Source organism: Ovis canadensis, chromosome 2 (genome assembly GCF_042477335.2).
Source record: "Ovis canadensis isolate MfBH-ARS-UI-01 breed Bighorn chromosome 2, ARS-UI_OviCan_v2, whole genome shotgun sequence".
Taxonomy (NCBI): domain Eukaryota; kingdom Metazoa; phylum Chordata; class Mammalia; order Artiodactyla; family Bovidae; genus Ovis; species Ovis canadensis.
In genome coordinates, this window is record NC_091246.1 from 246237094 (window position 1) to 246248402 (window position 11309).

Genomic DNA, 11309 nt, shown 5'->3' on the forward strand with positions numbered 1-11309 from the left:
AGATAGAAAGAAAAATGAAAAAAAAATCATTTATTTCAGGCAATGCAAGTTCTTCTAATACAGCAAGCTTTAAAATTTTGGAGACCTTGAAATATTGAAAGAAACTCCTATAATTCAGTCATCTTTTCCTCAGTAACAGCTTCTATTATAGAAAGTTTCATTTAATAGATAAGGCTGAAAAATATTGCTTCAAATTTTATATGCTGTATTTTATATCTATGAAGTAAAGCATTACAGAACTACTCACAGAGCCACCAAAGCAGCAATGTAGAATTTCCAGGGTTGTTTTTGTTGAAACGCACTTTATTTAAAAAAAAAAAAAAGAGTCATGAACAATAAATTACAATCATTTCCCCCTTTTATAAATTCTTCATAAAATATATTTGACAATTTTAAAAGAAAATTTCAAAAGTTGCTTTTGTTTTTGAAGTGCTGATGACTTATTTTTTGACCATTTTGTCATGCTGGTGAATTATTTGTAGCTGCTACAATAGTTTGATTGATAAACATTTTACAGTTAAAAACAACAACAACAACAACAAAGAGGAAAAAACAGACCAGCAGAAAGAACTATTCAGTGTGCTATTTATCTGACACGTAACACTTACTTCATCATAATGACAAAGTATCCCTTAGCACCAAAAAACTACAGGAACCCCATCCTTCTAAGTGACGACTAGTGCAAAATAACATTCTAGGAACTAACTGTACAATCCCATTATTTTAACTGGCCACAGCTGCCTATAAGCTTATTTGAAATATTTGGTCTTTTTTCAATTAAGACAAATTTCATAAAACACTATAAACCATGGCAAGAGACTCTATGAGGAACAGTTGTTTATTGAGTACCTATTATGGGCAAGGCACTGTGCACAAACTCTTGCTTTCATTTTTCCTCTAAGCAATATCCAGGAGTTTCCAAGTATCACTTGGTTTCTTACTCCTTGCTGGAAAAGCCCATGGCTACATGCCGTTTTAAAATTGTCATTTTATCAACTGATCTTTAGTGCTGAGCACACAGTAGGTACTTAATAAATACCTCCTGACTTAAAGAATGAAGACAAAGAATTTACTATCATTTTTCTTGGTATCATAGGCTATTTAGAATACAGGGACTTAAGAAAATTTCAGAAGAAACTTCCTGATCACCTCACATCCTTACCGCCAATGAAAGGAATAATTCCACTTCACAGGTAAATTAAAATAGTTTTCAAAATAAATTATAATTGTTAACTATTTTAAATGAGGTGGGGCCAAAAGCTATCTACTTAGGAAACCATGACATGTAGCTATTTGAAGAGCAAATGAAGCATTGGCATACCATCACCTAAGTCATCATGAATCTCTGCTGAAGTGCCATGTTATTGATAAGACATTGTAATGCTTTTTTAACTTTCAGCAACTCAATCTACTTGGCCAGATCTGTGTTCTACTAATTTGGTGATCCAGAGGGTCAATTATCATGAAGTTCCAGTGTATTTCCACCTCCAATTTTGAAAATAATTCTTATAATTATTAGCTTGGAAGTAATGTTAAAAGCACATCTCTTTCTTCATTTAAGAGGTTTTAAGTAAAACCTTTCAGCCTAAATTTTGAACTTCACACCAAGTAATGCATAGTTCAGAAATTTTATGTACTCCACTTTTTGTGCTTTTCCACTCTTTATAGTCCCCTGAACACATTTTAAATAAGGAAAAAATTATGGTAGGAATATTCCAAAAGTTGTGGAAGTTCAAAAAAACTGAGGAGACTATGTGAACTATCAATGATTTCAATATTCTAATACCTTTAAACTTTTTTTACTTTTGACTAAATATTCTAGTGCTTTATAAAGATTAACCTATATACAAATGGTCTCAAAGTATTAACAACCTTAAAGGCTAATGATCTGTTTTAGGAAAACTTTCTTCCTTTAAATTTGAACTATCTGCATTTACGGGAAAAAAAAAAAACTGGAGACAACCATATGGGGTTAAAAATCAAACTGAACTCAAGAAGAATAATGGTCTATTGGTTCTTCACATAGACCATACCAAATGATTGTATAAAACTGATAACCTCTCTATTTGAAAGACATAACTGATGCCACAGTATTTTACCCATTTGCCAAACTGTATAGGTATCAACTCCCACCTTAGAAAAAGGTGGTTAACACTGAATACAACCGTATCACTACCATTACTGTGTCAAATTAGACAAGAGGAAACAGCATTAGTGCCAAAATGAAAGGAATTCCAGTGATTAAACATGAGACCATATTGGAGCAGGCAATGAAAGGATAGAACTCATTTGGTTTCTTCAGCTTTATGCTGAGGCTTAGACAAAGTCTTGAAAATAAAAAGTTAATATATATCGATTACTATAGTTTATATACAGCAAAGTTTTCAGAAACAGAAGAATCCTGTGTTCAGACTTATATTAGATTGCAGATGCTCAAGTGCAGTCATGTTCCAATGCAGTGGTTTAATTGGTTAATTGAAAGCTTGGTTACCTAAAACCTGTACCACATTGATTGCATGGCTAATCCAACTCCTGCAGCTATAGGGCACTGGAGAGCTCAAACAAACTTCAGCAGCTTTGGATCACTTACTTTCACTTACGTTTAGCCAGATAATTTTGGACTCTCCAAAATGATGTCTTAAAAAAAGCTGTATAACATTATAAAAATAAAAACTTATTAGAGGGAGGGACAGGGTAGGAAGAGGGAAGGTTCTTTTATTTTTCATTACTGATTTCACCAGCAAATCTCAAAAATCCAAACCTACATCAAATAATTTAAACAGAAGTGGCATTTTTTTTTCATATGGAATGCAAAATGCACACATTCACATACTTACATATACATAAATATATACACATACGTTTCCTTTACAAAGCTTCAAAGGTTGCATTACCAGCATGCAAACCTTTTTTCCCATGGAAATTCCTAATACTGACAAGGAATGTCTAAAATACTTAGAGACATATTTCCAGAAAACTGGACACTTCTTTTCTTGGCTCTTATAGAGAATTTTCCTGCCAAACTTTTACCAATGATCATTTAAAAAAATTTACATCCACATTGGTAATACACTTTTAAAACATATTAATAGAATGGCCAGCCTGGACTTAAGAAAAATGAGGAAAAAAAAAAATCCCACAACAAAATCTAAACCCTTAAAAGGTGGAGTTTAGCTTTTTATATTCTTTTTTCAGCCACATTATGTTGCATCACTGTTAAAACAGAAGCAGCATATCATCCAAGATATTTGCAAATAATATATGTGTCACGTTTCCCAGCTGCTATCTTTAAATGCAATTTGTACTAATCTGAGTTCTAGTTCAAAAGCATCTGGACGATCCTGAGGGTTTGCAGCCAGCATTTCCTTAATCAGTTGTTTCATTCGCCCATTCATAGACTTTTTCTTCACAGGAATGAGAAGTTCCATTTTGGGATTTTCCAGAAGTGCCTCCCCAACAGGCACAATCTCAGTTCCTTGTTTTACATAACTCCCCAAGAGTTCCTTCTTTGTCTCTGTATCTATGAAGGTGATCCTTTCCAACATTGCCCAGATGATAATCCCCAGAGCAAAGATGTCAGCTTTTGCTGTATAATGTCCCTCCCACACTTCAGGAGCCATGTAGAAATCTGTTCCACAAGCTGTAGAAAGGAAACACTTGTTTACACTGACAGGTTCTTCTGGATTCTGCCCAGATGCTGAACAAACTTTACTTAGACCAAAATCAGCCACTTTGAGTGTAGGTTCCAAGTCACTGGTATCCAACCTGCTTTGAGAAATCAGGATGTTATCAGGCTTCAGATCTCGATGGATGATCTGGTTTTTATGCAAGAAAGCCAGGGCACTGCTCAGCTGAAGCATGAAGCTGGTGTTAGTTTTACGATTGGGTTTCCTGGACAACAGATACTCATTCATATCTCCTCCATCACAAAAATCCATCACAAACCACAAGTAATAGGCGCTTCTGGGATCAAAGGCAATTTCTCCTTTTAGTGAAGTCTCTACAAGCTATAAGAAAGAAAAACACAGATTATAATCATCTGCAAGGTTTATATAATTCAGCTATAGAGAAAGAGTCACTGGTTGAGTTAGTCTCTAATTTTAATTGGAAATTCCATGAATATTTTATTTGTTTAGTGCTTTCATATGTGCATTTTATTTTAAACTTTAGTACTTCAAACTGTCACTTTGTCCCTAACAAAAATACACCAAATTTCTAAGTCAAGAGGTAAAAACTTCATTAAAAATAGTTATATTTTGAGAAGTGTCCAACTGCTTGTACATTTTCTGCATGTGTCAATGGAGCTGAATTCTAACTGGCTAGCTAATAGCTTCCTGAAAAGATCCAAGTTTCAGCACCTAGATCTGGTAGATTGCCAGCTGGGGTATAAACATCAGTTAGGACATTCTACTCCATAAAACTGCCTGAAATCTACTTCTCGCTTACTGCACTTACACTATCAACATAATCTGTGAAACTAAGAGAAAATTATGAAGGAACAACCAGTTGTTACAGAAATAAAGTGCTCCTGTAGTCACTGATAAAACTAAAGACTGACGACATTATTGCAAGAACTTCTATAAGCAGAATGCAAATATGGAGGCTATCTCTATCAATAGATGGCTTCTAAAAACCAAATTATAAAAATCACATATGCATTTTGATATAAAAACTCAAAACTGAGCTTGTATATTTGATACAAGCTGAAAATCTAGAATAAAGCACTATTTCACTTATATCATTATCTAATTATAACTCTCCTACCACCTGAAATTCAAGAATCTTAATTACTTCACTGAGCATGAACTATCATTTTAAATTACAGTGCTTTGAAAGCATTTGTCCTATGGTGTCCTTTTCAGGCTCACAGGCTGAACAGAAACTCAGTAGGGAAGATGAAGAGTTGTTGAGGAGTGAGTGATCTGCTATAAATCTACTAGTATCTCCTTTTGTCTTTTCGGTGAGCAGAGGCAAAGGCCGCCTCTCCATGCTGTCTCCCCCATGGCAGCCATGATTGCAATGGTCTGCAGAAGTCTTCCTTGCATACATTTTCTTTGTTGCATGTGTTTGCCACTGAGACAGAAAATGAAAGAACAGAAAGGTCCAGATCACACAATTATTTACCAGGTGCACTGTTACTAAATATGCTCAGATTAAAGATGAGCATCATCACTCTTCCGTCATGTCCTCTTTTCATTCTCAAAAGCAAAATTCCTAAATAGCTTTGAGCAATGCAGAGTTCCAGCATTCAAATAATGGTTTAGAGTAAAGCCAGATAGTAGATATTTTAGGCTTGACAAGCCACATAAGGTCTCTGTTCCATATTCTTCTTCTTTAAAAAAAAAGAGTCTTAAAAAAATGTAAAACCTATTTTTAGTATCCAGGCCATACAAAAACAGGCTGAGGGCTATAGTTTGAGGGCCCCTGGTTGGGAGCTACAGAAATACAGAGCCCAATCTGCTTACTGTCATGTGCAGAAGATGTCAGCCATTGGCTGTCTTGCCTAAAGTCCTTTAACAGCTTCTCTGTTCTCTTAGGCTAGAGTCTAAGCTCTTTAACATGGGCTGTGCACTCTCACCCTGCTGATTTTTCTAGTCTCACCTAAAATAACTCTCCTTGTACACTGCAGTCTTATTATCTTCTTTCAGTTCTTAGAATGCTTCATGCCTTTTGCTTCTAGACATTTGTATGTACAGTTTTCTCACTCACTCCCCTGGCTAATTCCTCTTTACCTTGCAAGTTTCGGTTGAAGCAGTTCATAATTCCTGGACCCCAGGATTACGTCAGTTTGCCTACTATATGCACCTATATCATCCCGTACTTTTCATTCATGACACTCATGGTAAGTATACATATTGGCCATAAAGTTTCTATGCATAAGATGTGTCCTCTGTTAACTATTTGTTTTACATTTCTTCTGGGTAAGGTTTTTAGCTAACAGGAACTAACTGATTCCAATTGAGAACAAGAAAGATATCTAGAAAAACATGGAGGAAAAAAAATGTAGAGAATAGTGAAGACCATATGTAGAGACTCTATCGTCATACTATAGATTTGTTTGGTTTTACCACGTGTAAATATTGGTTGTCTTCACTAGTATAAATTTAGAGAGGGCACTTGCTAATGTGTTGGTGAATGTCTGGTTAACTAAATAAATCTGTAGAAAATATAATTTTATTAGAGTTGCTTACAACTGAGTTCTTCCTACATGCCAAGTACTGTGTCTGCATCACCTCTTATTTTGACAAGTCCCATGGAAGGTAGAAATTATTATTCCTTACGTTTGAAGATGCAGATGCTGGGGAAAGATGGGTTATTTATCCAAGGTCATACAGCTAGCAAAAAATGCCATAAGTCAAACACAGGTCTATCAGGCTTTAAAAAGATGAAATAGATTACTAAACAACAAGGTACTTTAGATTAAAAAAAAAAAATCACTGAATCAAGGCTTTACATCTTAAAGCCTTGAAAGATTAGCTAGCTAATACCTAATTATTATAACAGTTGCTCCATCTGGACTCAAGGATACCAACAGCACTAAGCCAGATGTTTAAATATCCTTGCATTTATAGTTCAGTTATGCATTTTAGTCTCCAAAATTCAATGCAAAGTCCAGCAAGGTTCTAGTTACTTTTATGTGGAATGCAGTAAGAATGTTTCCGATTTTTTTATCATTGTAACTTAGCTAATAAGCACTTTTAGAAGAATACAAAGTAAAACAAACAAAGACTAAATAGTTAGGTTTATATTCCCTATCTTAAGAGAGAAATTAGGTTCTCAAGGCTGATATTTTTTCACCATACAATGAAACTTTAGTTTTTTAATTACATAGAATAATGTGTTTGTTTTATTGTTCCTAGAATAAAAGCTTTTGCTGTTTTAAAACAGACTTTTGTACCCTGATGGTAAATTCTGAATTTAGACACAATCGTGGAAAGCTGTTCATGTTCCAAGAATGACTGGACTTAAGAAATTTTGCTCTGGCCTTTAACTAGCTATGTCTGAAGTATATTTTTCCTTCAAGTATAGACCTACTAGAGATTTTGACCTATGGCAGAAATCAACCTTAAAAAAAAGAACCAGACTTTCTGTTTTCCTATATTACTGCTTTCCCCAAGTCTACAGAAGAGTAATCTGGAGGCAAAAGGGTAATCTAGAGGTTATAGAGCACAAGTTTTAGCTGCCAGATAGTCCTACATTTAGCTCCCAATTCTGCCACTTGCTATGTGATTCTGGATCAATTCATTATCTATTCTAAGCCTCAGTTTCTTGATTTGTAATGATGATAATAACAGTACATTTCTCATAGGACTGTTCTGAGCAGAGTATGGAATGAGTAGGAAGCCAAATGTTAAGTCATTAGTAACATTCAGGTGCTAAGGCACATACTCCATGAAAATTCAATGGAACTGCATGGTTAGGATCTTAAACAACCTTCTAAAACACGAACATGAGTTCACGTCAGTGATAAAGAAAAGCCCAGTTACCTATGGGTACTACTACTGGTTGTAGATTTTTCCCTTGTCTTCTGTCTTCAGTTCCAAAAAAATTGATTTCAAATAAGTGAACTAATTAGACTCTAGTCTCAATCACCTCTCTAGTTCCTATGCTGTCCCATTCCTATGCAGATTGGCAAGTATCATGGCATAACAGGTGGCTTATGTTATTTTTAGGTATTTGCATCACAGGTTTAAATAAAACCTTGTTTTAGAGGAAACGTCTACTCAGTTCTTGGCAGACTCCTATCTATTCCAAACGATATAAACACCTGCACTTAAAAGTAGAAGTTCATCTGACTCTTTCATTCCTCTTGCAGCTGACCAGTGCTACATTCAAATCATTTCTATTTCCCATTCAACCACACATACCTGTAAATAAAGGGAAGAATTAGAGCCGTGGGACATCTTTTGCACCATCCCATCTTTTTGTAGGATGCATTCCTCCAAGTGAATCACATTTGGATGTTGGCTCTTGATACTGCTTAGTGCCCAGAACTCACGCAGGGCTAGTTCAACGTTTTCAGGTGCATGGCATCGAATTTTCTTCACTGCCACCCGTGCAGAGGTCTTTCTGATGACTGCTTCATATACAACACCGTAACTACCTCGGCCTACCTCCCGTATTAGATCGTACTTTGGCTGGCTACTCACCATCTTCAAGGTCAAGGTTTCTGGAAAAATGAACAAAGTGCTCTGTTGAAATTAAGTATACCTACTGGCTTGAATTTCTTCTTATGCACGATTTAGTAGTTATCATCTATCTCACTGTCTGCAGTGCTTGAACAATATTTGCTATACAGTGGGCAAATGTAAATATTTTAATAATAGTAACACTACTATTTAATAATAGTAACAGTAATGTGGTACTTACCATGTATCAGAAACTGCCCCAAGCACTTTATATATTAAGCTCATTTAATCCTCACAACAATATTATGAGGTAGATACTGAGCATAATAGCTCATTTTGTAGATGAAAAAAACTAAAGCACAGAGTTTAAGCAACATGCCCAAGGTCAAACAGCTAGTAACTGGCGAACCTAGGATTTGAAACCAGGCCATCTTGCTCTGACAACCTCTTACATGAACTGCTTTAAAACACCACTGCTAAACATAAACCAAAAAGTTCATATTCTTATTTACTGATCATGAAAAAACAATCAAAACTCCTGCTTCCCCTGAAAACTGATACATATAAAACTGATACATTTCCTTAAAATGGCAAAACTCACAGTTAGAAACACAAACACCTGGCTTAGGTTTAGATACTGAGACTGTACAGAAGTAAAAATGAGCAGTTATTTTTCTTTTTTGAAAGTAAATGATCAAACTATACATATTCCTATTTTAATTTTATTTCCTTATTTCTTGCAAAATAGTTTGTGGAGAAAAATGTTCCTTTACAGATAAACTAAGCTACTTAGAATATGGTTATTGTTCTTGTTTTAAACAATAGCTATTTAGATCTAGGTCATTTTTGCCAATGAAATCTATCCTGCATATTAAGAGAACTCTCTGAGAGAGTTCTTTGGAATCCAACTTGATAAATCATTTAAAGGCAAGGGCAAAGAAAGGCCTTGCGTGGAAACACGTGTTGAATTAAGAGTTTGAAGAGTGCCTCCTCATTCTCCGAAGACCGTCAAAATTCTAATGAGCTTCAGGAACCAATTCTCATTTGTAGAATGCCAGCATGGACAAGAAAAGTTACCTGAGATTGTACAATTTTTATAGTGTACGGTTTAGGGGAACACAAAGCGACCGACAAATAGAGCCTGTCAAGTTGGGACCAGTCATTTTAAGTCGATAGAACAGATTTAATAAAGAAAATGAAAGTTTCTGAGATTACTTTTAGTCCCACTTCCTCTAACGGGACACCGCTCTTCAAATTCCTACAGTATTTCCGAGCGTCGGATTTCCTGCCACAGAATTCTCTGCCCCAGCTACACAGTGGACATTCGTTCCTGTCCTCCGTGGATCGCCAATTCCTATCCATCTCAAAGTGGCTCGTGCCTTGAAAGCTGCCCCATACCCGCCTGAATAGCTGGGAAGGAGGGTGTTTGTGAAGTCTTTGAGATCCTGGGTCAAAACACAGCGCGGTGATGCAGACCGTGCGAACCTCGGGGCCTTGGGACGGCATCCCCCCGGGCCCTCGCGCCTCCACCCGGCGCTCGGACACCGGCCGGCCCCGCTGTACACCTGCTGGCGCCCGGGAAGGGCCAGTCCTGGGCAGAGGTGTAGCCCGACGCGGCGGCTCAGGGCCCCGCTCATTGGCCAAGTATCAGGCCCTCCCCCTCTTCGGCGGCTTCCAGAGAAAACCCGGAGGGGATTCTCTCAGGGCCCTTCGCCCGGACGAGCCAGTCCTGCAGTTGTCCCGACTCCTCCGGGGCGGCGGCTGAGGCCCGGGGCCTGGGGAGGAGGCCACGGGGCAGAGGAGGAGGCCGCGGCTGGGGCCGGTGGCCTGAGGGGTGCGGGCCGGAGGCCTGAGGCGCGCGGGGCCTTCCCCGGGACGACTCCGCTGACAGCTCAGTGACAGGCCGCCTGGGGCAGGAGGCACGTGCAGGGCCCTCGGCTCTGCAGCAGGGGCTCTCTGCCGAGCCGAGGGGCCAGATTTACCTCAGGGTAGCCGCCGCCGCTTCTCTCTCTCACGGGCTCTGCAGGCCGCCATTATCGGGGAGCTCGCGCCTCCGCCGCCGCGGCCTCCAGTCAGAGGCCGGCGCGCGCCCCCGTGGTGCGCGCGGACACACCCCCTTACGCCTTGCGGCCCCGCCCCCCTCCGGCTTTCCGTAGCGCGACCCGGGACGCCGAGCGCTGGTCCCGCGGGGCGCGCGCCTGGCGCTCCGCTGGCTTCCCGACTCCCTTGGCTTTCAGGAGCAGGGGGGAGTCGCGGAAGGGGGTTGCGCGCTCTGGAACGCACCACTCGTGCCCCCTCCCCGCGGGGGTGACCGGGAGCGGCGAGGCCACTCCACGCCCGGGGCTCGGTCGCCCTCCAGCCGCAGCGGGCGCCCGCGGCGGGAGTGGTTCCTCAGCCTCAGGTCCGGGCTGAGGGAAGTGCGCGCTCCTGGAGCGCCTCCCCTCCCCCGCTCCGCCCCCATTTCTGACTTTACCGAGCTGTGGGAAGGTGTGCGGGGTAGCTGGGGCGGAGGGCCTGGGGCATCTTCTTACGCGCCGGGCTGGGATGCCTGCGGGACGCGGGCCTCTTCCGGGGCCCCGCGGCGAAGCACGGCCCGAGGTGGGAGGCCTGGCGTCTGCCCCTCCGGCAGGGAGGCTGCACCTTTTGTCAGAGTCACTGAGCCATATTTGCGCGCTGTGTAGTTGCCGAGGCGGCGGCAGCGCGGGGCTGGGTGCGATCATCTGGGAAGACGCGGTCCCCTGCCCCGCCGGCGCGGTGGTATCTCCCTTAAAGAACCCGGAGCCTCATTGTTCCGGGGCTCTGCAGCCGGGAGACGGGGGCGACCTGCCCCCGACGTGGAGGAAAGGGCCGCGGCCTCCGCGCACGCCCTGCCTGGCGGCGGCACCCGCGGACTGCACGTGGAGAGTTGGGACACCCCCCGACGCCTCCACCACCACCTTGCGCAGCTAGCGGCAGAAGTATGGGCCGGCCTGGACCGAGATTAACAGCGAGGATGGCCGTGCTAGGGGCCCGACGGTCAGCCTGAGTCACTGGGGCCCCGGACTGCCGTTGGCCAGATCCAGGCCCGCGTTCATCAGGCAGCCAACTCTGGACTGTCAGTTGCTCAAAGACCCGGACCGATCGGTCATTCAGTTAGTTTCACAGATCAGTAAGCAACCGCCAGAATCGTCCATTCCTTCT

General features: G+C 41.1%; 1 protein-coding gene across 1 annotated transcript; it reads right to left on the reverse strand.

The window, feature by feature from the left end:
• Window positions 1–285: 285 nt before the first annotated feature.
• Window positions 286–10495, reverse strand: PDIK1L (PDLIM1 interacting kinase 1 like). The gene is made up of 3 exons (XM_069574979.1): window positions 10112–10495; window positions 7869–8170; window positions 286–4007 (listed from the first exon to the last, which is right to left on the reverse strand). Exons 2-3 carry the CDS (start codon window positions 8151–8153, stop codon window positions 3267–3269), a joined length of 1026 nt encoding a protein of 341 aa, XP_069431080.1. The 5' UTR covers window positions 8154–8170; window positions 10112–10495; the 3' UTR covers window positions 286–3266.
• Window positions 10496–11309: the final 814 nt, after the last annotated feature.